General features: G+C 41.0%; 2 protein-coding genes across 7 annotated transcripts in view; one reads left to right on the top strand and one right to left on the bottom strand.

Moving 5' to 3' along the window:
- SMAP2 (small ArfGAP2) overlaps nucleotides 1-9,978 on the top strand; it is a 38,889-nt gene extending 28,911 nt beyond the window's left edge. For 2 of the 4 annotated variants that reach the window (XM_087939567.1, XM_026702691.2), the window contains 6 exons: nucleotides 433-513; nucleotides 1,370-1,448; nucleotides 3,909-4,003; nucleotides 5,200-5,365; nucleotides 6,717-7,027; nucleotides 8,796-9,978. In XM_087939567.1, coding sequence (XP_087795693.1) covers nucleotides 433-513; nucleotides 1,370-1,448; nucleotides 3,909-4,003; nucleotides 5,200-5,365; nucleotides 6,717-7,027; nucleotides 8,796-8,921 — 858 coding nt within the window. In that variant the 3' untranslated portion in view covers nucleotides 8,922-9,978. Of the gene's footprint in view, nucleotides 1-432; nucleotides 519-1,335; nucleotides 1,449-3,908; nucleotides 4,004-5,199; nucleotides 5,366-6,716; nucleotides 7,028-8,795 lie in introns of all 4 variants that reach the window. The other 2 variants (XM_087939565.1, XM_087939566.1) reach the window with 2 other exon arrangements.
- Nucleotides 9,979-12,556: 2,578 nt separating this feature from the next.
- RIMS3 (regulating synaptic membrane exocytosis 3) overlaps nucleotides 12,557-21,817 on the bottom strand; it is a 66,352-nt gene continuing 57,091 nt past the window's right edge. For 2 of the 3 annotated variants that reach the window (XM_087939562.1, XM_026702693.2), the window contains exon 7: nucleotides 12,557-21,419. In XM_087939562.1, coding sequence (XP_087795688.1) covers nucleotides 21,207-21,419 — 213 coding nt within the window. In that variant the 3' untranslated portion in view covers nucleotides 12,557-21,206. The remainder of the gene's footprint in view (nucleotides 21,420-21,817) is intronic. The other variant, XM_087939564.1, reaches the window with a different exon arrangement.

Below are 21,817 nucleotides of genomic sequence, written 5' to 3'. Positions count from 1 at the left end.
ATTGTTGAGAGGAGGAGTTTAGCATATTGTGAAATTAATTTGGTTAATTTAGGGTTTAGGGCAGTGTTTCTCAACCCTAGCAACTTTAAGATCTGTGGACTTCAGTTCCCAGAATTCTGGGAGATAAAGTCCATGTATTTTAAAATTTGCGGTGGAGCTGGGCTGGGGCGACGGCTGCTGTGCCAGCAGAGAGGGCTCTGCATGCCACTTGTGGCACATGTGCCCATAGGTTCACCATCACGGTACTGTATGGGCCAATCCAAATTAAAAGAGTTGTGCAAACAACATTGTTGGGTTGGGAGAAAGGAAGTGTTTTGCATTGACAGTCCCATGAAGTTCAGCAGGGGAAGTTTCCCTTTGACCTAGAAAGAAAATTATTCCGATGAATTAATTGGCTTGCCTTCTCACCATTCTGAGTGTTTTTGTTCATAGAGAGAAAAGGATGAAAAATGGAAGAAGGAAGCGGCCATTGGGAAAAATGTGGAGCCAGTTATCTTTGAGAAAGTCAGAATGGTAAGGTGGCTATGGTTATTTCTGGCTACTTTCTGGTGTCTTGTGGGGAGGAAGGGAGCTTGAGGTAGTCAATGAGAGATTTGCCTTTGAGTAATAGACTGAGATGAGATGAGATGCACCCCTCCTGCATCCGTTTCATTTGGCAGGTGGGAAGAAATTCAGGTAAATTTTATTACTGGCCCTCGGTAGCTACTTATCTAGCAGATTTGATTTTGTGAATTACATAGTGGAACCTCTCACGTATTTGCCACCTGCTGACTGTTGCAGAGAAACTAGGCTGGGAGATTCATTCTGTGAATGAAAGCATCAGGAGGCTAATTCTTATCCAGATGTCAGGGAGCTTCAGGGCGGGTTTGTGCAGATGCTACAAACTTTATGCCCCTCAATGCTAACAATTGTCAACTGCATGAGTTGTCAACATCCACAGAATAATCTAGGGCAATGTTTCTGAAACTTGGCAGCTTGAAGATGGATGAACTTCAACTCCCACAAGTCCCTGGTTCCACATGTGCTGGCAGGACAATTCTGGGGATCGAAGTCCATCTATCTTCAAGTTACCAAGATTGAGAAATGCTTATCTTAGAGCAAGGGTCCCCAAACTTGGCAACTTTAAGACTTGTGGACATAGCTGGCTGGAGGATTCTGGGAATTGAAGTCCACAAGTCTTAAAGTTGCCAAGTTTGGAGACCTGTCTTAGAGAGACAAAGCCCAACCGCCTTAGTTGGCTGGCTGAAACATTGGGATGGGCTTTCAAATCCATGAGCATTTCTGGAACATTTTCTGAAGATACAAAGATGGGAAAACTGCTCTTTTTTCCTGGAGAATGCATCATTTTGGTGGTTTCTGCTTCCTTCAGCCTCAGAAGAAAGAGGATCCTCAAACTACAAAAAGTCTTTCCAGACCCTCAGAGCCAGTCATAGACCTGCTGGGACTTGGTAAGAGCAGTGCTGACACCTTTCTGTCTTTTGTAAATGTTTGTTGCCTTGTTGCTAAATAAATAGTAAGCAGGCCTTTTCCCATCCGGAGGAGGAGAGCTGTGAAGAGTTGAAGACCCAAAATACTGGCTGTGATTTCACTATTTCCTGCTAAATCAGTTATTTGTGTTTCTTGAATATGGAGGTTTATCATGGAGGTCATTTATAACAAATAGTTGTTTGTTGTGTAGGAAGATCTTTTCAGTTATGATAGATGCAGGGAAATATTGAGCCTAATTTTGTATTGGAAGGGCAAAGAGTCCCAGAGGTACACGGAGTCCTCAACTTAACAATCATGATTAAACCTGGAATTCACAGTTGTAAGTTGTTGTCGTCTTTAAGCAGGTCACAACAGGTGCCTAGGTTTATGACCTTTTTTGCAATGGTCATTAAGTGAATATGGTGTTTGTTAACTGAATCTGTTTTATCCAATGAGAGATTTTTGCCAGAACCAGAAGTAAACACCAGAAAATAAAACAAAACACCGTCATGTATGCTGCAGATGGTCATAAAGGCAAGCTGGCTGCAGAGTACCCAAAATGCAGTGACGTGACCAAGACGGTGTGCGGCCATTGTAACATTGAAATTGGGTCGCAGGTATCCTTTGGGGGAGTCCACTGTAACTTTGAATGGTCACTAAGCCACTGGTGGTTAAATGAGGCCTACCTGTACTCCTGCCAACATCCCAGAATGCTTTGCATTAAGCTGGTATGCCATGGTTTGGCCCAGTGGTTTCTTCAGCTAGTGGATCAGGTTAGTCCAAGTTTGCAGCTTAAAATGATCGGGCAGATAGATTTTCAGAACCAGACACGGAGTCCTTTTTTAATGTATTGGAAGGACAAGGAGGCCCAGAGCAATAAGTAGTCCTCAACTTAACAATCATAATTAAACCTGGAATTCACAGTTGTTGCCACCAGTCCCACTGAAAATACAGTACTGTAACATTTCCAAAACAAAAAACATTGCAAATAGCTGTCCTGAATTTCCTAACCTAAAGTTGCATAACACACCAGTGGCAGAAGATACACATGGGCTGGAAAGGTTTTCAGTTCCTCTTTCATCACAAGGCAGCTTGTCAACAGTTGCATTCGGAGGGCTGAGCCAATCAGCATTTCCTGTGCAAAAGAAATACGGTGAAAAATTGAGGCTAAAAAGTGGAACTAGGCCACCAGCGTGATTGCCGTTAAAAGGCCAGCAACAGCTCAGCTAGTATGAAAAGGGCAGGCGTAGGGGATAATCTGTACATTATAGCCGGGTTCTGCATATAAAACCGAAAACGAGGAAATTCCACCCCAAGCGTCAGGGCACAGCCGTACACGTGTGATGTTGATAGTGGTTTGGCTTTCTAGGAATCTTGTCTTTTCCACCAAAGTCAAAGCAGCTTTCCAGGTGTGATGGGGATGGCTACCAAGTCATACTTGTATGATATGATGAAATCTCAAAAACAGGACTTGTGGCTGAATAAGAATTCAGGGGGAGAATGATGAGATTTCCTACTACTCTGTGCAGCTTCTTGTCCTTCACACCAGTAACGCAAGCAAAGAAATGCAAAACAGAAGAAGAGCATAGCAATTTATACAGCTTGAAGAGAATCAGGGCGACGTATCAGCAATAGAATGCATACAACCCGCTGTTGGGGTTGAGGAGAAAAGCAGAACTGCAACGTGAAACGTTAGGTTTTTCTGTGCTGCCCAGATATACCATAGAAGCTACGTGTCGATTTCCACAAGATTTGGGGACCATCCAACATAGAAGGCCAAGGCATCCATCCTGTGATGGGATGTGCAACTGGAGAAAAGATTGGAAGGGGTGGTGGGGAGAGGGAATCTTGGAAATCACACCACAGTTTTCAGGAAGAAGGCAGCACATTCCAGAGAGAGGCCCAAGAGAGCAGAACTGGATGGTGTGGGGAGGAAAAGGTTCAACGTAGCTAAAGCCTAGAATCTCCCAGGGTATATTTATCTAGTTAGAAGGTTACAGCTTTAGTCTGACAAGATTCCGTCTATTAGAGCCGTGGGGTGGCACAGTTGTTAGAATGCAGTATAGCAGGTTAACTCACGACTCACTTCAGGAATTCAATCCCGATCGGCTCAAGGTTGACTCAGCCTTCCATCCTTCCAAAGTCGGTAAAATAAGGACCCAGGTTGTTAGGAGCAATATGCTGACGCTCTAAACCACTTAGAGAGGGCTGTAAAGCACTGTGAAGCGGTATACAAGTCTAAGTGATATTGCTATTAAGTATAAGCAGACAAAGAATTGTACTTGATTTGGACCTCACAGTGTCCTCTTTGGGCTTATTGAATTTAGCCTTTGACTCTGGGTGTGGAAATCCAACTCATTGAAGGGTACTAATTTGGGGAAGGCGATCCCTTGGGTGATCTAAGGAAGCCAGCTGATACCACCTCCCCCCTTTTCTCCCAGATGTTCCTGTTTCGAGTGCCCTCCCCAATGGAAGAGCCAGCAGTTGTTTGGAGAAAGACTTGGACCTATTTGGATCCCTGGGTACTGAGAGAAAGGTGAGAAACTTATATTATTGATGGGAGACCTTGAGCCAGAACCTTACTCTCATCCCAACCTATCTCACAGGAATATTCTGGGGAAAATAGGTCTAAAACTACACTTGGATGTAAACACAGGCATGATTTAAAAAAAAAAAAAGTAGAGTTCTAAATTTTAATTGAAATGTTCAGTAATGTGTAAGTCATGCTTAATCAGTCAATGAGATCTTCATTACACATTAGATTCAACAGCCACATTTACAGATAATTGTGTAAAATAGGTCAGTATGAAGAAGATACATCGTATTTTTTGGAGTATAAGACTCTCCAAAGTGTAAGGCGCTTTTGGGGAGGAAAACAAGAAAAAAAAATCTGCCTTTGCCCTCCTTGCAGCAAACAGCCTGTTTCAACTTCAGCACAGCCTGATTAGCACAAGTAGCTGATTGTCGGTTGGATTGGCCTCCAGACGATCAGCTGTTTCTAGCTGCAGGGATTGCCATCGCCTGTTGCCACCTCCACTGCCCCATTTTCACCCCCCCATTTTCACCCCATTCCAGGAGATGGGATTGGAATGGGTGGAAAATGTAGTGTGCGGAGGCCGGAAATGGGGCGCACAGAGGTAGCAATAGGCTATGGCAATCCCTGAAGCCTGAAACAGCTGATCGTCGGGAGGCCAGCTGCTAATCAGGTTGTGCTGAAGCTGACCAGGCTGTTTGTTGTTAGCTGCAAGGAGGCAAATTGCTGGGAGGAAGAGGCCAAAAGGTGGGGGCCAGTGTGTGGGCGGGGCTTCGGCAACATTCACTGTATAAGGCGCAAAGACATTTCCACCCAATTTTGGGGGTGGAAAAAGTGCGTCTTATACTCCGAAAAATATGGTACGTCTTAATTTTTGTTTTAGCAAGATGTGAACCATTCATTATTTACTGTGACTGTAGAGAGTTCCCAGATCAATCTTCACTATTTTTCCTTCTTGATCCCATGAGCCTGTGCTTATCTGTCTCTGATTGAGTTGGTTCATATTGACTTGGCTTTATCTCTCATTGAGGGTCAGGAGATAAGATACTGCCTCTTTTGCGGAATCCTTCTAAGGTGGTAAATTAGTTTATGCAATACTTTGAAAAATGGAAAACCTGAACTAGAACCTTTAAGAAAAATGCTGTGTCAGTTCTCTGGCCTCCATCTTGGGAAATAAGTACAGTATATTCTCTCACCAGGTTGTTGGCTCAATGCCCACAGCTGGAAGTGCTGGATCTGTTCCTGAAAAGCTGAACCTGTTCCCTGAGCCCGACAGCAAGGCTGAAGAGACGGGGAAGAAGCAGCTCTCCAAGGATTCCATCCTCTCTTTATATGGCTCCCATACCCCACAGATCCCCGCACAAGGTATGCACCCTACCTGTTGTGAGAGACGCACCTGTTGGGCTTTCAATACTCAAGCATAGATTCATAATACACTCATTGCTTTATAAGTAAGATGTTGGTAACATAAAGTTGTATTATATGGAGCAATAGGCGAGTAGCCATTCCAGGTTAGAAGATTGCCAATGAGGTCTGCTGGAAATATCAATAGCACATACTACCCCACAGTGCTTTACAGCACCCTCTGAGCACTTTACAGAGTCAGCCTCTTGACCCCAACAATCTGGGTCCTGATTTGACCCACCTCGGAAGGATGGAAGGCTAAGTCAACTCGAACCCTGTCAAGATCAAACTCCAGGCTGTGGATAGAGATTACCTGAAATACTGCATTCTAACCACGGCACCACCATGGCTTCCCAGATATAAAGCTCATTAAGTATTGGGGCTGTTCCATATTCAATTTATAGGTTCCCACTTCTATGATAGTCCTCAACTTACAAGCATTTGTTTAGTGACCCATTCAAAGTTACAGTGGCATTGAAAAGTTACTTACCAATGGTCCTCACACAATTGTTGCAGCGTTCCAAGGGTCACATGATCAAAATTCAGGCCCTTGGCAATAGGCCCTTGTGTTCATAATGGTTGCAATATCCCAATAGTCACATGATCACCATTTCTGACCTTCCCAGCTGGCAACATGCAGAGTCAATTGTGGGAAAGATGGATTTCCTTAATAGCCGCAGGATTCACTTCACAACCATGGCAAAAAATATTATGTAAAACTGGGCACGACAATGGAAACAATTGTGATCATAAGTCAAGAACAACCCATATCTGTAGGACAAGGTACCAGGCTTTGACAGGCAGATTTCTGTATTCTCCCTTCACTGTATCCCTTCACTGTCCTCCCTGGTTCAGATCAATTTCACTGCAAAATAACAGGTGGATTTTACTGGAAAGGTCTATAATGAGGGTCATAGGGTGCTCTTGTCACACTCATTCCATCAAGTGACTGGCCCAGAGGAACAGAATGAATGAAGGTGAGCAACTGATAATCTCATGATGGGTTCCATGCTCACATAAGGGGCTTGTCACACTCCACTCCTGCCTCCATCCCTACAGGCCTTCTTCCCCTTTCCAAACTCTACCTCTCACATCCTCCCTTCCCAAGCACTTCCCTGGGTCGGAATCTGGAATGCTTCATCCCTCTCTGTCTGGTCTCTTTTCCTAAGTTCAGCCCCAACTGCTACGGGAGGGAAAGGCCTCTCCTCTGTTACCCCCCACAACGACGTTTCTAAGTTCTTCTCAATGAGACACATACAGTAGAATTAAGAGATCTTTCATTTGCCTCTCTCCCTTCTTGAAATCCCTGCAGGGGCTGTGTTCCTAGCGCCTACTCAAATGGGCTATCCGGCCGCCTTTCCCAATTTCCCAGGCATAGCACCACCTAGTGGCATGATGGCACCACCTGTGGGGGTGATGGCGCAGCCAGGAGCGGCAGCAGGCGTGGCAGCACCTATGGCGATCCCAGCAGGTTATGTAGGCGGCATGCAGACTGCAGTAATTGGGGTCCCCAATGGGATGATGGCAACGCAACAAGCTGGGTACATGCCTGGCATGACACCTGTCCCACCACCAGTGTATGTTGTACAACCAGCTCACCAATTACAATGGAACCTTGCTCAGGTAAGAGCCAACAGTGAGAACTCAGGTGTGTGTCTGAGTGAGGGCTTTTTCAAATTTGGGGGGCAGGGGAAAATGTGCATTTACAGATTACAGGTAGACAATCTTATGCCTTCCAATTCTCACCTGGCTGGGCAGTTGAACTTGAGCATATGGGTAGCGATAACTGAAAAAACAGTGGTATCAAGTTGTTAGTCCTAATGTCCATGTTTTTTAGCTTAGCCTTTTTCTCAAAAGATTTTGAGGCCATAGTCACAATAAAGAGTGAAGGTGATAGATACTGAATGAATAGCAACAACCATAAAAACTCTTTCCAAAATTCTTTATAAGCCACTATGACACTCATTTGATGAAAAGATGAAATATTTTCTGAATTCCTATCATGCTTATATTCTCTGTATCAGCAGTTTTTCATGATGTAGCCCATAAATTAACTCAAATAATAGAAATAGAAAAATATAGTATTCTTCCACTTCAAAAACCTCCCTGTAGAGGAGGAGATATGCAGATGGGCTTAATTTTAATATGATGCCTAGAGGCATCAGTATTTCCATAGACCTCTTCTCTGATGTCCTCTACATTTTACATCCTTAGAGCTACTTTCTTTAGTGGCAACCACAGAACATAAAACCTGCATTACTGTTATGGCTTCGTAAGCTACCTGAATTATTTAGTCAGCTGGAAAATCCATTGTTTTTTACAGCAAGTTCCTGGGTTAATAGAAGCCCAATTTAAGGATGACCCATAGTTAAGAACAGAGCCTATTGTAGCAAAATTTGAATTAAATACACTGTAGTTCAAGTTAAATACACAATGGTTCAAGTTCATAACACTGATTTATTTCATTACACAATATTACTTACACGGTATTATATAATAATACTGTTGTGGTTTACATACAAATTTGACTCAAGGACAGAGCTTAGGAACGGAATTGGTTCTTTAATCATCTTAATATGTATAGTTATAACCCTAATCCTAAGTACCCTAAGCCAAACTCCAATCAAATATCAGTATTTCCAACAAGTGCATAAGGCCCAGTTCATTCCCCAAAAGAGCAATTCAAACCTCACTGGGATGTGAGGAAACTCTAGTTTCCTGGTAAATAGATGAACTGGCTGAAAATGTTATGTGAATCTGACAAAGCAGCACATGAAGTCAGTGCTTCCTATAATGGACATGTGGATGATTTGGATTAATTAGGATTCATTATATATATATATATTTTCAAATCTTTTCCCACCTCAATTCTTTGTGGGAAGGGAAAATGTTTTTTTTCTGCACATGCCTGGCTTTCTTTCCAGTTTACCCTTTTTTAAAGAAAACTTCTACGTCTCTCAACGTAAGCCTTGATACTAACTTCATTCTTGAATCCTGATTCTCAGTCCTTCTAGCATCTCACGCCTTGTAGACGTGTTTGGTTTCAGCTCCCATTAATCATAGCCAGCCAAGTTCTTCAGCACTGTTTTACGCCTCTTGTTGGCAGGGATTACCTCCACGGTAGTTTTCAACACTTAGGTAGATTTATTTTTTTTTAAAAAAAAAAAACCAAGCTTTTTCCTCCCATAACAATTGTGCTATACCGATCAAGGATAAGAACATGAGGTATTTTCAAGCTTCTAAGCACCATAAATGGTCACCAGGTGGATAATCAACCCCAGTTCCGTGAGGGCGTGAAAGGTGTCACTTGCTATTAGAAAGCAACTGAAAAACTCCTCTGCAGCAGGGAATCTTGAGCGATGACCTGACCTCTCCTTGCTTTCTCTTTCAGGTGACACAGCAAATGGCAGGGATGAACTTTGGTGGCACCAACGGGGTGATGCGCTATGGACAGTCAATGGGCAGAGGGGGTGCCCCAGGAACCAATCAAGCTCTCAGTTCCCAGGTTTGGAAATAACACCCCCTGGACCTGGACTATTTTCTCGTTTATTTTTAGCTTCGGCTCTCTTGGTTATGTTTTCCCAGTTCTGTATTAAGCATCAGTTATTCCCTGATGTTATGTTTTTACTTACCGTGCTGAATGAGTCTCGGATGGATATTCCTCTTGTGAACAGAGACCTACTCTGCCAATTTCCCACCTCGTGTTCAAAACGCTGACTTGGCTCACCTTGTCCCTAGGCGAGCATTTTGGTTTTTTTTTTTAGCAGGGTGGAACGAGAGATGACAGGTGGCCGTTCTGGTAGATATAACCCTCATTCCAAAGCCTGTTCTGGGATTGCAGAAGGCGTGGTCATGATGGCTGAATGTGACCTTTGCCTCTTTAGTTGTGACTTCACCTCAAGGCACTTTGTATTTTAGGATTTTGGCACCAAATACTCTTTTTTTATTCCAATACATTCCATGATTTTTGTGGCGTTTTCCAAAACTACTTCATGAGCTTGAAACGCGTTATACCTGGAGAGGAATCCCATCAGCCCTCAAGCACAAATCATGCTTCTTTTCTGAAAGTGAGTTGGGAGGAAACGTACCTCTTAAAAGCAGCTGCTGCTCATTTAGTCCTGGCATATTTAAATGCTTTTTTTTTTCCCTTTCTTTCTCCTTATTTTAACCTCTGGAAGATCTAGCCTAGCATTTCTCAATCTTCGCTACTTTAAAATGTGTGAATTTCAACTCCCAGAATTCCAGTGCTTGCTGGAGGAGTCTGAGAGTTGAAGTCCATATCTTGAAGCTCCTAAGGTTCAGAAACACTCCCTTAACTGATAAAGGTCCAGGACTCTGGCAAATTTTCCCTTGTGTAACTCCCACAAGCACTCAAAACTTGCCTGCATGATGACTTTTATCAGAGGGAGAAAACTTTCCGAGATGGGGCCTATCTCCCGTCTGAGTCATTTCACACAGACAGTGATCACCCAGTTCACAATTTTGAAAGGTTTTGTAGCACAAATAAAAGCCAGGCACCCACTTTATCTTGTGTATATGTAAATTCGTTAATAAAACGCTGCAGTGCAACTCTTGCCGCCTTTGTCCTCGCATTAAATGTTCATGTTAAAACAAATGGAGAAACCTTTTTTCCTCAAATGTATTGAAAGGCTTACAGTGAATACTGTTTGGTTTTAACGTATTGCGACGGACCTAATCTACTCTGTTGTTTGCAATGCTACATCTCTGAATCTCTAACTGCTGGATTTATCTGCCAGATAAAACTTAGGAACCGCAAGATTCAAAGACATGGCACCAAGTGATCCATCTCCACTACTCTATGCTAGTAAATCCTTTTGCTGCTATGGAAAATCGGGGCATCGTATGAGGAAAAAAACACGAGGTCTCTCAGTAATAAAGTGGCATAATCTTCTACGATCATCGTATCTCCTGGGTTAAACTGATAACATTAAATTTGTATGTCCCCTATCACTCTACAATTGTACAAAAATACGAGAAACCTAGAATGGGATACTGAATTATAAAGATTATAGAGGCGTGTTAATCACATTTATTTGCCTTGTTAAAAATGGCCGGTATACTGTATGTCTCAGACCGAAATGGTACAAAAGAGGAATATGTTCCTATGGTAAAGGCTGGCAATGCTAATTCTTCATTTATATACCTGATGCATTATCTCTTCTCATAGTTTCCCAGGTTTTATTTCATGTAAGTTAAGTTTAGAAAAACCATGTTTACATTACTCTTGCATTCTGATTATATATTTTCCAGATCATATCTGGCCGGTATGCCTAAACACCATTTTTCTCCACAAATTTCCACTAACCCATCTCCTGCATTATTGTATTTACTCAATACATTTTTTTTTGCAATTCCAAGTTCATCGTTTCCTTTGAATGCTTGCATTCCAAATACTGATCAATTTTATAGAAAATTCTTCAGTGTCATCTTCCATTGAATGTGTAGTAGCTGCACAACTGTTTTCTGGATATCCACTCATCCTAATAGACAGAATCCTGTTTATTGAACTGCAGCTGGGCACATACTGGGCAATATCCTTTTTGAGTATAATTGCCACTCCATTTCTTTCAAAAGTGGCAAAGTGACCATCTACATTTATTCACTAAGATATCCAGTTTGGTTCATTTCATTCCTACCATGTTTATTTCAGCTTTTCCCCCATTGATACTTCTCACACCCACCTTCCAAGTGCAAAACAACGTCTCAGGAATAGCACCATCAGTGATCAGGCTTTGCTGCAGCTTTAAGCTGGCCCTCTGAGTCTGATTTATTTATCAAAATATATAACATTTTTCCATAGTAATGAGTACCTTTTGAAGTGGAGGTTTCACAAATAGTTTTAAATGTTTGACATAGCCATACAGTTCTCCTAGCAAAAGGAACTGGTTTTGCAGTACTTTCTGGATTTCATTTTGCAGTTCCTTCTAAGTGAGTTGGTTTCCTCTCATGCCTACATAGCTCTACCTGCCTCCATTCCCTTTGATCTTACCAGCAAGGAGGGCATACCAAGAATATATGCGACAGCAATATTATCAGGATCATTTTTCCCAATACCCTTAGGTGACCTCCCCGCTCCATTGTTTCAAGTTGCCAATTGGCTTCTAGAGATTATTCAAGATGCTGATTGTCAATGTTAAGGCCTCCTATGACTCTAGACTTGAGGCCCTGCCTTTTGTATTTATCTGCCCAACCAGATCAAATTCCCTACAGATCCCGTCTCTTTGAGATTGCCAACCGATGAGACTTTCAGAACCAGGTGCCTCTTATTTTTGGAGCTTTCTACCAGGGGACATTTGATTCACTTCATCCTTGAAGTAGAGGGAAATGGTGAACTGAAGGTGAAGTTCATGGTGCCTAGCTTTTGTATGGTTGATGTTTATCCTTTGGTATTATGTCTGTTTTTATATGTATTTTGAGTCTTGGGTATGTTGACACTGCTGGACACCCAGAGTCTCTTGGAATGGGTGGCATGTAGGGATAGGAAAATTAACTGAGCATAAGCATACACACACACACACACACAACAGTCCCACAGGGCTATTTTAAGAGTAGTTTTATTCATATTGCCCAAGGTTTCTCAACCTAATCTGCTTTAAGATGTGCGGACTTCAGCTCCCAGTATTCCCCAGCCAACATGCTGTCTGGGGAATTCTGAGAGTTGAAGTCCACGCATCTTAAAGTGGATGAGATTGAGAATCACCGATGTAACCCGAAGAAATGCGCCCCCTGTGTTAAAGTCATTTAAAAATACAATGTACCCAGGAGGAGACCAGAGTGCCAAATGCAGCTCTGTGAGAAACACAGCTATCTCTGAAAATTAAGTTAAAATTTCTGGACCTTGCAGCTGCGGCAAATCCATAGTCAAGATCTCTTGACATTTCAAACCTTCCACAAGCTTCCAAATATACTTTTAGTGGTTAGAGAAGGAACTTGAGTGTCCTGGGTAATAAAACGTTCTCCCTGTGTTCAGAGGAATGATGCAAACAAGATACAGTCATATCACAAGTACACATACACACAACAAACTCAGTTATAGTACACTTACGTGTTGTGTATGTGTGCACGAAACATCACTGATTAAAAACTGGTGACGGTAATACTTATCTGAAAACAATGAAAACAGTTTTCAAAACTGGCTTTAATTATCTTTACTTGCTGTCCAAATACTGTACATGCAGTTAACAAGCCAAATGGAGTAACATTAACTTTTTTTTTTTTTTTTTGGAAAATCCATCTTGTCTCCTTTGGAAAGAGGGGAAAAAAATCTTGTCAAGAATAATTTACAAAATTGAGCGTGCACCCTCAAAGCTGTCAGTCCTGCTGCATATATAAATTCACAGAAAAATACAAGAGTTTTACATTTAGGAAAGACCACATCACATAGAAAACGTTACAGAGCACGGATATAAAATTGTCTGTGTGTGTGTGTGTGTGTGTTGGTCCATTAGTAACTGTTCTCTCCACTGCCCATTACAAGACATCCCCTTGTGCTCAATGTGACTGGAGGTTTTTAAATTCTTATTCTGATCCCCATTCATATTTCTCTCAGAAACTCTGCTATTTAAGACCAAGGCCATGCTATAATTTTGGGAGCCAAGTAAGAAGGCAGGCTAACAAAATAATTGGTTGGCTTTGGACAACCTTAGCTATGCTTTGATCAAACTTACCACAATCCCTACTGTAATTACTGTTTCTGTAGGATTACTTCATCCCTTGCCATATTTTTCTGTGGAGCCCTTGGTGGTCTCTGAGCTTGGTGGTTTTCTTGTGGACGTTCTATTATCTGACTAGGTAGCATATTCAGTTAACAACACTGAAGATGTTACCTAGTTGGATAAATTAAATATATGAAAGAAAACAACTAAATTCAACGATCACTAAGGACTCCACAGTTCAACCCTGAGCTACAAATATGTTGATATTCCTCGGCATAACAAGATCCCTGATTACTCTGTTCATAGAGAGGAACACAGAGATTGTTAGTTTAGTTAGAATTTGCTTCTAAATAAAATTGGGTCAGGTGGACAGCATATTTAGGGGGCCTCATCTATCCCCATTACTAGAACAAGCCTTGAAGATAACATAGCAGCTAGAGCTACTTCAGGAATCTACAATGGGGCCATCTATCTTGCCTGCCACTTTCTCAAACTCAGCTCAAGAATGCTGGTTTTAACCCAAGAAGCCATAATGAATGTGTCTTTACTATGTGAGAAAATCTCCTTTCCTATGACAGACCACCCAGATTGTGGAAATTCTCAATCATCCAAGGTCATGGTTGTTCCAAGGGTGCTTTTCCAAAAGGCAACTGGGCTTTCTTGATCTTTTTTTTTCTTTGAAAATGTTTAGCTTCTCATCCAAGAAGCTACTTAGAACCAAAGAAGCTTCTTGGATGGGAGACAAAACATTTTCAAAGAAAAAAAATACAAGAAAGCCCAGTTGCCTTTTGGGAAAACACCTGTGGGGTAGCCACCCAGATTTTAAGTCTTACTAGCAAAGACCCCACAAGTCTTGCATTAAATCTAAATCTTGCCACTCTACATGGTTTCCTTTTCACAATCCTTTTAGAAAAAAAATATTTGTACTATAGTTTCAAGGAGTTCTACGGATCATGTTGTTTTTCCAAAGCCAGTCCTTCCATTGATGTTACTTAACTGATGTTTTAAAAACTACTGTCTGGTCTAATTTGTATTCGGTATCATTTGGGGCCTTCTGTTCTGAATGACTGCTATAAAGATGTACTTTCAGTGTGTAAATGAAAACATTCCCTTTCAGCCAACCTTAGCTGAAGTGTTCGATTCCTCCTGTCAGGTAGGTCTTTTTAAAAGAGGACAATGAACTTAAGCTTCCAGGTCAAGTTTAAATTACTATCAATATTTTTGTTTTATTCCATAAAGCTTTTGCTTGCTGCCTTATCAACCGTGTTTTTAGGAGAAAGGCTAGATATAAATTACCCCAATAAATAAATACAAATACACCTTAAGCCCCTACTGAGGTTCAGTTTCAGAATGGCTCCAGGCCAAACAAAATTTAGAGGTAGCATTGCCTCCAGTTTCTAGTGACCGTCTCTGGGGAGTAATTCCACAATGTCACAGTGAACAATAAGCTGCTTTGATCAACATTCTTTTCTGGGGAAAGGAGGACATTGGAAGAACTAATTGGTGGGGAGAAGAAAGTTATCCATCATTAACATGAAAACACATAAGCCCTTATATTTTAAAAGGAAAACACCAACAAGGCCACCAACATCAAAAGTGCTACGATCCAGAGGGGTTTGCTATCCAATGAGCCAGATAGTCCAACTCAAGACAGCCTATTGCACCCAGACTCAGAGTGAGAAGTCCTCTGGCATCAGAAGAGCATTGCTTTAACATCTTTACCACAATTATACAAATAACAGATCCTTTATTCCAGCAGCAACTAGAACGGTTAGTCTAATCTTCCCCAAACTAATCTCCTCCCGTAGGTGTCTTAGGACTGGAATTCCGAATCAGCGTGATTGACAGAATCTCAGCACATCCCAAGAACCTCAAACAGAGACAAGATTGTCCAGTGAGACAAGCATATATAAGTCCTATTCTCCCGCGCCCCACCCAGCTAGTGACATAAAATCAGTACCATCTCCACACACATCTCTTTTCTCAGTCATCATCTCCAAAGGTTTTTTATTTAAAATATACTATTTTTTTCCTTTAAAAGCTACAAAACAGGCAACAGATCCTGTAGTGTGGGCGGGGGTGTCACTTAGTTTCCACTAAGAATGGCTGATTTCAGGTGAGAGACATTCAAAATCTCAGGCCAGGATCCCTTTTCTCTATTGCGTTTTAACCATCTTGTATTCTTGTTTTAATCCTGTATCTTTGAGAGTGCAACAGTAGTGTGTCCCCTGAGAACAGCAGACCCCCAAATATATTCTGCAACTGTGCACGCTTTTTCTGAATCCCGGTGCAAGGGCAATCATGACTTGTGTAAGCTCAGAGGCCCCTCCACTTTGAAATGTTAACTTTGGTAGGAAGGCATCAGAACAGCCAGATTGATGCAACATCCAGTCATGATGGTTTTCCATATTCATCACACTGATGATATAAAAAAACACACCCTGAAAGAAGCTTTAATATTCAGGGAACAGCTGGGTGTGGTTGGGGAAAAAACATTTTTATGGGAAATGCTTGGACAAAATAAATATTCAAGGCTATCAAGTCATAAATCATCTACCTGTATCCTGGAGAATCCCAGTGGTATTGAGACTACATTTCCCAGAATTCCCATGTACAGGATGGGAAACATTCTTATAAAAGTTGGTCCAACTTAATTGTTTGAATAGCTGGAATTCAAAAAGCTTTTCTACTACTTATTGATTTCTCTTCAGGCTGTCTAACAGTCTAACACTGTTCTAGCTATGTTTTTTTTTTAATTTTTGCTTTGAGTTTGCAAAGCAACTTTGGATTTTTAAAAAAAGAATTTGCATTATTAAAATAAATACCCAATACTGGAGAAACTCTCCCACATAATTCCTTTGCACATTGAAGGAGAAGGCAAAAAAAGAAAAGAGATGTGCTCATAGAATCCTACCATCCCTGTACCTTTACCATCTCTTACTGCTTCTATAACTAGACTAACAGACAAAACAAGTCACAACATATTTGTTATAAAATCATGAGGTATAACAACCAACAATTTGCACTTTACTCAGGCAGCCTGTCTCGCACCCTTAATTACCATTCTGGTAGAAATAGTTTGGTAAAAAGAATTTTAGCCATTGTTCCCATCTTCATATACTTCAGTTCATCGACCATGGAGAAAAAAAGATCAATTTCCTCATCCTTTAATTCTACTTAATGGGAAGCCTCTTCGGGTAGCATGAGTCAAGATTTCTGCAGAGTCGGGTTACCCGGAGGGTGGCGCTGCTTTAGGATGCGAGCTGCTCCTTTTTAGTCTTGTCTTTACTGAAGTTGTTTGTGGGATCTCTCCAAACCAGCAGGTGGCAGTATTGAATCTATCATGCATCTCCATTGTAAATTGGATCAAATTGCCTTTTGTGCTGGAAAAAAGTCCAGGGGCATTTTATGTCCCCTTGTAAACGGCTGTTTTTTTTTTTAATCTTTCAACAAATTCTATCTCGATCCCAATATTGCTTAGCTCATTTTTCCATTTTAGCTGGCAGTTTGTTATTGTTCACTCTTATTCTACACTGAATTAGTGTGGATTAAAATTAAAAGTGCACAATTCACCAGAGGTCTTGTTCATTTGGATCAGGTTCCAGCCATTCAATAATTCTGGTACATTGTGCTCAGAGGCCAACCTTTAGTGAAACAGAACCTGTTTTCTAAACTTCCCAGCCCTTTCTTGACAATAATCTATATGAAACAGCCGCTTTGATAAAATGAAAGGTTTGTTGGGGCCACTTTGAATTCCGCAAGGGAAGAAAAATGGGATATAAATATGCCAGATAAATAAAATAGATTTCAGTGATTCCTGTCAGGAGACAAGGAAGCAATGTTAGAGGGCGAAAAACAGCATCATCTGGAAAACGTGGCAGGGCCAGTGGTCCACTTCAAAATGCAGATCATGATATATAAATGTCCTCTGGATCTACCCAATTTGAAGCCAATATAATGATTTGGGGGTATCACTATTTCCCCCCTATTTTTGAAAAAAAAAAAAAGGTAACATTTCAACAGGTATTTTTTTATATTTTATCATTGGGATTTATTTTTTTTTCATTTTGTGCAGAGATTTCATTCTCCCACCCAAAAAAGGAGGTCACAGCCCAAATAGAAAAACCGAGATCCAGAGGGCTCTTTCTTAGCACGTCCCAAGGCATTTGTGATTCCTCACTGGGACTTTTGCTCTCATCAAATCCTCTGAGTGGGAGATACCATCAGCTCTGGCACAAAAGAGAGATTGATGCTTGTGAAATAAAAACCCAAAGCCCCTTTAATGTTCTGGAAGTAGTTGCTTTTTTGTTTTGTTCCCATGAAATGTATTTGGGAATGGTTTTTGGACAAAAAACTCTTATCTGAAGCCTCATCATCTCTCTAACATAAACTCCTGACTGTGAGAATAGTTTTTTTTAAATAAAATAAAATAAAGACTTTTATCAAACTGATTATGGGCTGGTTGGCAAATCCAAAACTTTCTATTGAGATGGAAGTGGACTAATGCCAAGTTGCATCTAGATTTGTAGTTCTTATGTTGGGATATACATCTTACACCTCTTTCCATCAGTGCTGAATGTATAAAAGCAGGTGAAACGTCTTAGCGGTTCCAACTGTACTTTCAACATGTGCCTGACTGCAATATCATGCATGCCGTTCTTAGGGTCACATCATATAGTGGTCTGAACCACTATAAAAATACTGAAGCTGTTTAGAAATCCCTAGTACCTTAACTTCACTACACAGGAACAGAGTTGATTTGATTTCTATCTATCTATTTATTTATCTATTTATTGTTCCAGTCTTTCAGACTGACGGTACCATTTCTAAACTAGGTGAGATGTCTCCAGATGTGGCAGTGTCTGATCCTTGTTCTTTTACACCACAGGATTATTATACAGACCTTTCCATGGATAAATAAGGCATCCACTTGCCTGTTTGCTGCCAAAAGATGCCAGGTGTATTCCTATAACTAGTATTACTTGCTAAGGAAGCCAGGACACTCTTCAGTGTAGACCACAGCTTGAAGCTGGCAATGAAATATTTTCCAGAAGCTGCTTGGCTAAGATGAAACACAATTCAAGATCTTACAAGCACAGACCGTTTGGAGGGTCAGCAATCAAGACACTGGAAAAGACAAAAACAAGTCCAAGTGATCAAGCCAAAGAGATGATACAAGCAGATATCCAGAGTGGTCTAAGGTCGAGGTAGGAAAGTTCAGAGGCCCCAGAAACTGGGTTTATGGCAAGCTTGGGGGCTGTAGAGCAATTGTCTGGAGCACTGGGGATTATTCAAACGATGCTTCTATGCTTTAAAGAAGAGGGTATCTATACTGGCAGAGTTGTCAACTATCTAGGAAAATGTGCAAGGATCCCTGGATAAGTAAAACTTCAGTCTCAAGAACGCAGTTGGTCTTCAAAGGACTCTTCTTGGTTTAGGACCCGAAAGAAGAGTGGACTCTTGCTCTTCATTGACACCAGCTGCTCTTTCTGCGGCAGGACTTCTTGAACCAGGAACACCTTCTAGGGACGATTGTACTTTCTTCAGGCACTTCGTGGACTCATTTTCTGCCACTTCTTCAAAGGAGAGTCCCTTCAAGAGAAGCCTGTCATTGGTTGCACAAAATCTTTTCTGCCTCCCTTGCTTATATTTTAAATAATTGTTGTGCTAAGTGGTATCCTTTAGAAGAACTGTCACCATGGCTCCTCAAATCTCAGAGTCATAATTTGAGGGAGGCACAATCCCGCTAGTCACTAAAAATTGTATTTTAGAGGGCAACTTGTGCTGATTCAATGAGACAAACTATCAAAAGGCTTCTGCAAAACAGACGACCGAGTGATTGAGTACGTTTTATCATTAGAGGCAAACTTTGAGTTAGTCCTGCTTTTGCATTTTTTAAAAAATCCTTTGTGAATTGCATTTATTCAAACTCAGATTCAGGATGCAGTGAAACCAGGCAACATTTGTTGGTTTAGAGGGGAATGCCAGATGACACATTTTTTGTCTTTTTGCCAAGAAAAGACTTTCTAAAATGAACAAGACAGCATGTCTCAGGTGTGAACTCAAAACCAATATATTGCTTATTCTGGAAAATGTCACAACAGTCCATACATGAAGAGAGCAACAGAACAACATGGCGTTCAAGAAGAACAAGGCCAAGGTAACATCATCAACTCCCTTCTTTGAAACCTGTAGATGGGTTTGGTCTGTTGAAATTGTAGGGGCAAATTGATGGCTACAGAAATTCCATATCCAAAAATCGCTGCACGTTCATGTTGCTGAAATAGGTTACTAATATATTTACATATGCTTTTTTGAAGGGTGTAACAGCATCCCATCAACACATACTCTGGAAACTTGTCATCCTTGTAAGGGAAAAAATAATTGCTATTACTTTTATTTCCCCTTCATTTCCTTCTTGAGAACTTCCCTTGTGTTTCATCCTAGCTGGAGTTACAGAAGAATCCATGTTTATTTTATTTATATAATACACCTAAGAAGTAAAACAGTTCCTTGGCCTTCAGTTAAAATCAAATGTGGATAGCTAAAGTGAGTCCTTTGCCAACCATAGCATTTCAATTTAAGAGCCACTTCCAAGGCTGTCTAATATTCAGAAACTAACCAGTAACTTTCAGGCTGCTGCCTCTTCGATACTCAATCCGTCAGCTTTTACTGTTCCTACAGTCCATGGGAAATTTTAAAAAAATAACAGAAACAATAAATAAATCGTGATTTTCAGTAGTATCTCCCCTGAGTATTTGCAACAAATTTTAGTAGGCACCTTCATGAAAAGCTTCTGTAATTCTCAATTTTGCTACGGGAACTGGCCATTACCAAGAGACCAGATTGCTACATAGAACACATATTCATACAACTAACAATCCAGCCTATGCAGGTTTACACAGAAGCAAATTCCATCAAATGTTCGATTATTTTGTTTAACAAATTAGTTGGTTTAGGATTGCAGCCAGATTGGGTTAAACTGAAAACAGTTAATAAATGGAGAGACTCCATACTCATCCTTTTGAGAAATCCTATGAACTTTTGAAGGACTTCTACGTTGGCCCAGTACGTATCTTCTTGTTACGTTTCATCTTCTGTTTGAAAATTGGTTGGTTTGATATCTTGTCTTTTGGGCTGCAGACACAGTGAGGACAAAACTGAACAAAAGGCCCATTTTAGTAAGAGTATCCTTTGCATATGCCTTGCTAAAGTAGCATCAAAGATCCAGTATCTAAAACAGGAGTGTCTGAAAGGAGGAGACACAATTAAATTCCTCTAAGCATGACAAAGCAAAACGTGAGTCTTGGTATTCTTTGAACTTAACAGTCAAATGCACCCTTTGGAGATCTTTCTTCTTCCGCACCTTTGGCAGATCCTCCTATCCTTCTCTAGATACGCAACGCAAACAAAATTGCTTTCTCCGGGATTCCAAACCCAGGATTTAAGCAGGAAGTGAAATGCTGACAGCTCCTGCCAGGTGGGAAGATGGCCGCACTGTATAAATATTGCAGAGGAATCCGTAAGCGCATGGCAAGCTACATAATGTCTGAAAATGCTACATTCCTTTAAAAAAAATGTTAGCGGTGCTGCATTCCATTTTTTTCCCCTTCTTTTGTTTTTGTTTTTTTTAAAGAAACACTAGGAGAACCAGCCAAAGCTTCTTCTCCAGAGATGCCAAAAGAAAACAGGACTGAGAAAGAAAGAAAACTTAACATGCTCTTTTGAAGTGAGTTTAACGGTTGAGATGCTGTCAAAGATGCTTCAAACATGAGAAACAGTTTACTCCTTTTCACAGGTGATTTTCTTTGGGGTGATTTAACAGTCTTGAAACTGGCAGTTTTTTATCGGGTTGTTGTTTTTTTCCCCTTAATACGTGTTTCTTTTCTTTCCCTTTCAATTCCTCCCCCATCGCCTTCTGGATCTCTCCTATTTTGTCCACCCAGAGAGGGAGGGTCAGACATGTTTAAAGTCACTGGAACAGTTTTCTCTTCTTGGAGGAGGAGGAAGAGAAGAAGAAGAAGAAGAAGAAAGGGTGACGGGAGGAAAAAACATGGAATATTTACAAACCATGCTACCGGAAGCCGTGGTAGAACAAGGCATTCTCTGTTGCTGCGTTGTCTTCTTTAAGGACAAGAAGGGCTTATTGAACTCTCCAGTGAAGACTGAGAAAGGCGACGAGTAAGGGGTCCAATGGTGGAGTCTGCCAATGAGGAAGTGGGAAAGAGCTTATACCAACCTGTCACTACACTGGACAGGTCCAGCTCATCTAGGACAATCTGAGCCATCCCCATGAAGCACTTGTGGTCCATGCGACCATAATCTCCCCAGACAATCACCTAAAGGGAAGAAGGAGGATGGGCTGAATTACCAAGAGAATCCAAGAAAGGAGAATCAGAAGAGTAGAAGATCTTCAAAGAGTCAGGTAGAAAGGAGAAGGCCTTTACTAACACTCCCATCATTAATCCTTGGGGGTGTTTCTGTTTCTGGCTAACCTCCTGGTTCTTCATACTATTATCATAAATCATTAACAGCATAGTCCTACTTATATTGACTCTAAACCTGTCTTTCCTTGGGTTCCAGACTTATTCTTAGGTAAGGTAGGATTGGTCTATTTTGCAACTCAAAGATATTTCTTTAAACTGGTCAGCATGAACCTTGCAGTCTTTAAAAAGTGAGTTTTGCATTCTGTCAATCATTTACTATCCTGGAAATGGGAAAATATATGCTCTTGCTT

Source organism: Pseudonaja textilis, chromosome 10, assembly GCF_049901715.1.
Source record: "Pseudonaja textilis isolate UNSWEBS1 chromosome 10, rPseTex1.2, whole genome shotgun sequence".
Lineage (NCBI taxonomy): Eukaryota > Metazoa > Chordata > Lepidosauria > Squamata > Elapidae > Pseudonaja > Pseudonaja textilis.
Note: the sequence above shows the minus strand (reverse complement) of the source record. Positions and strands in the feature narration are given on the sequence as shown.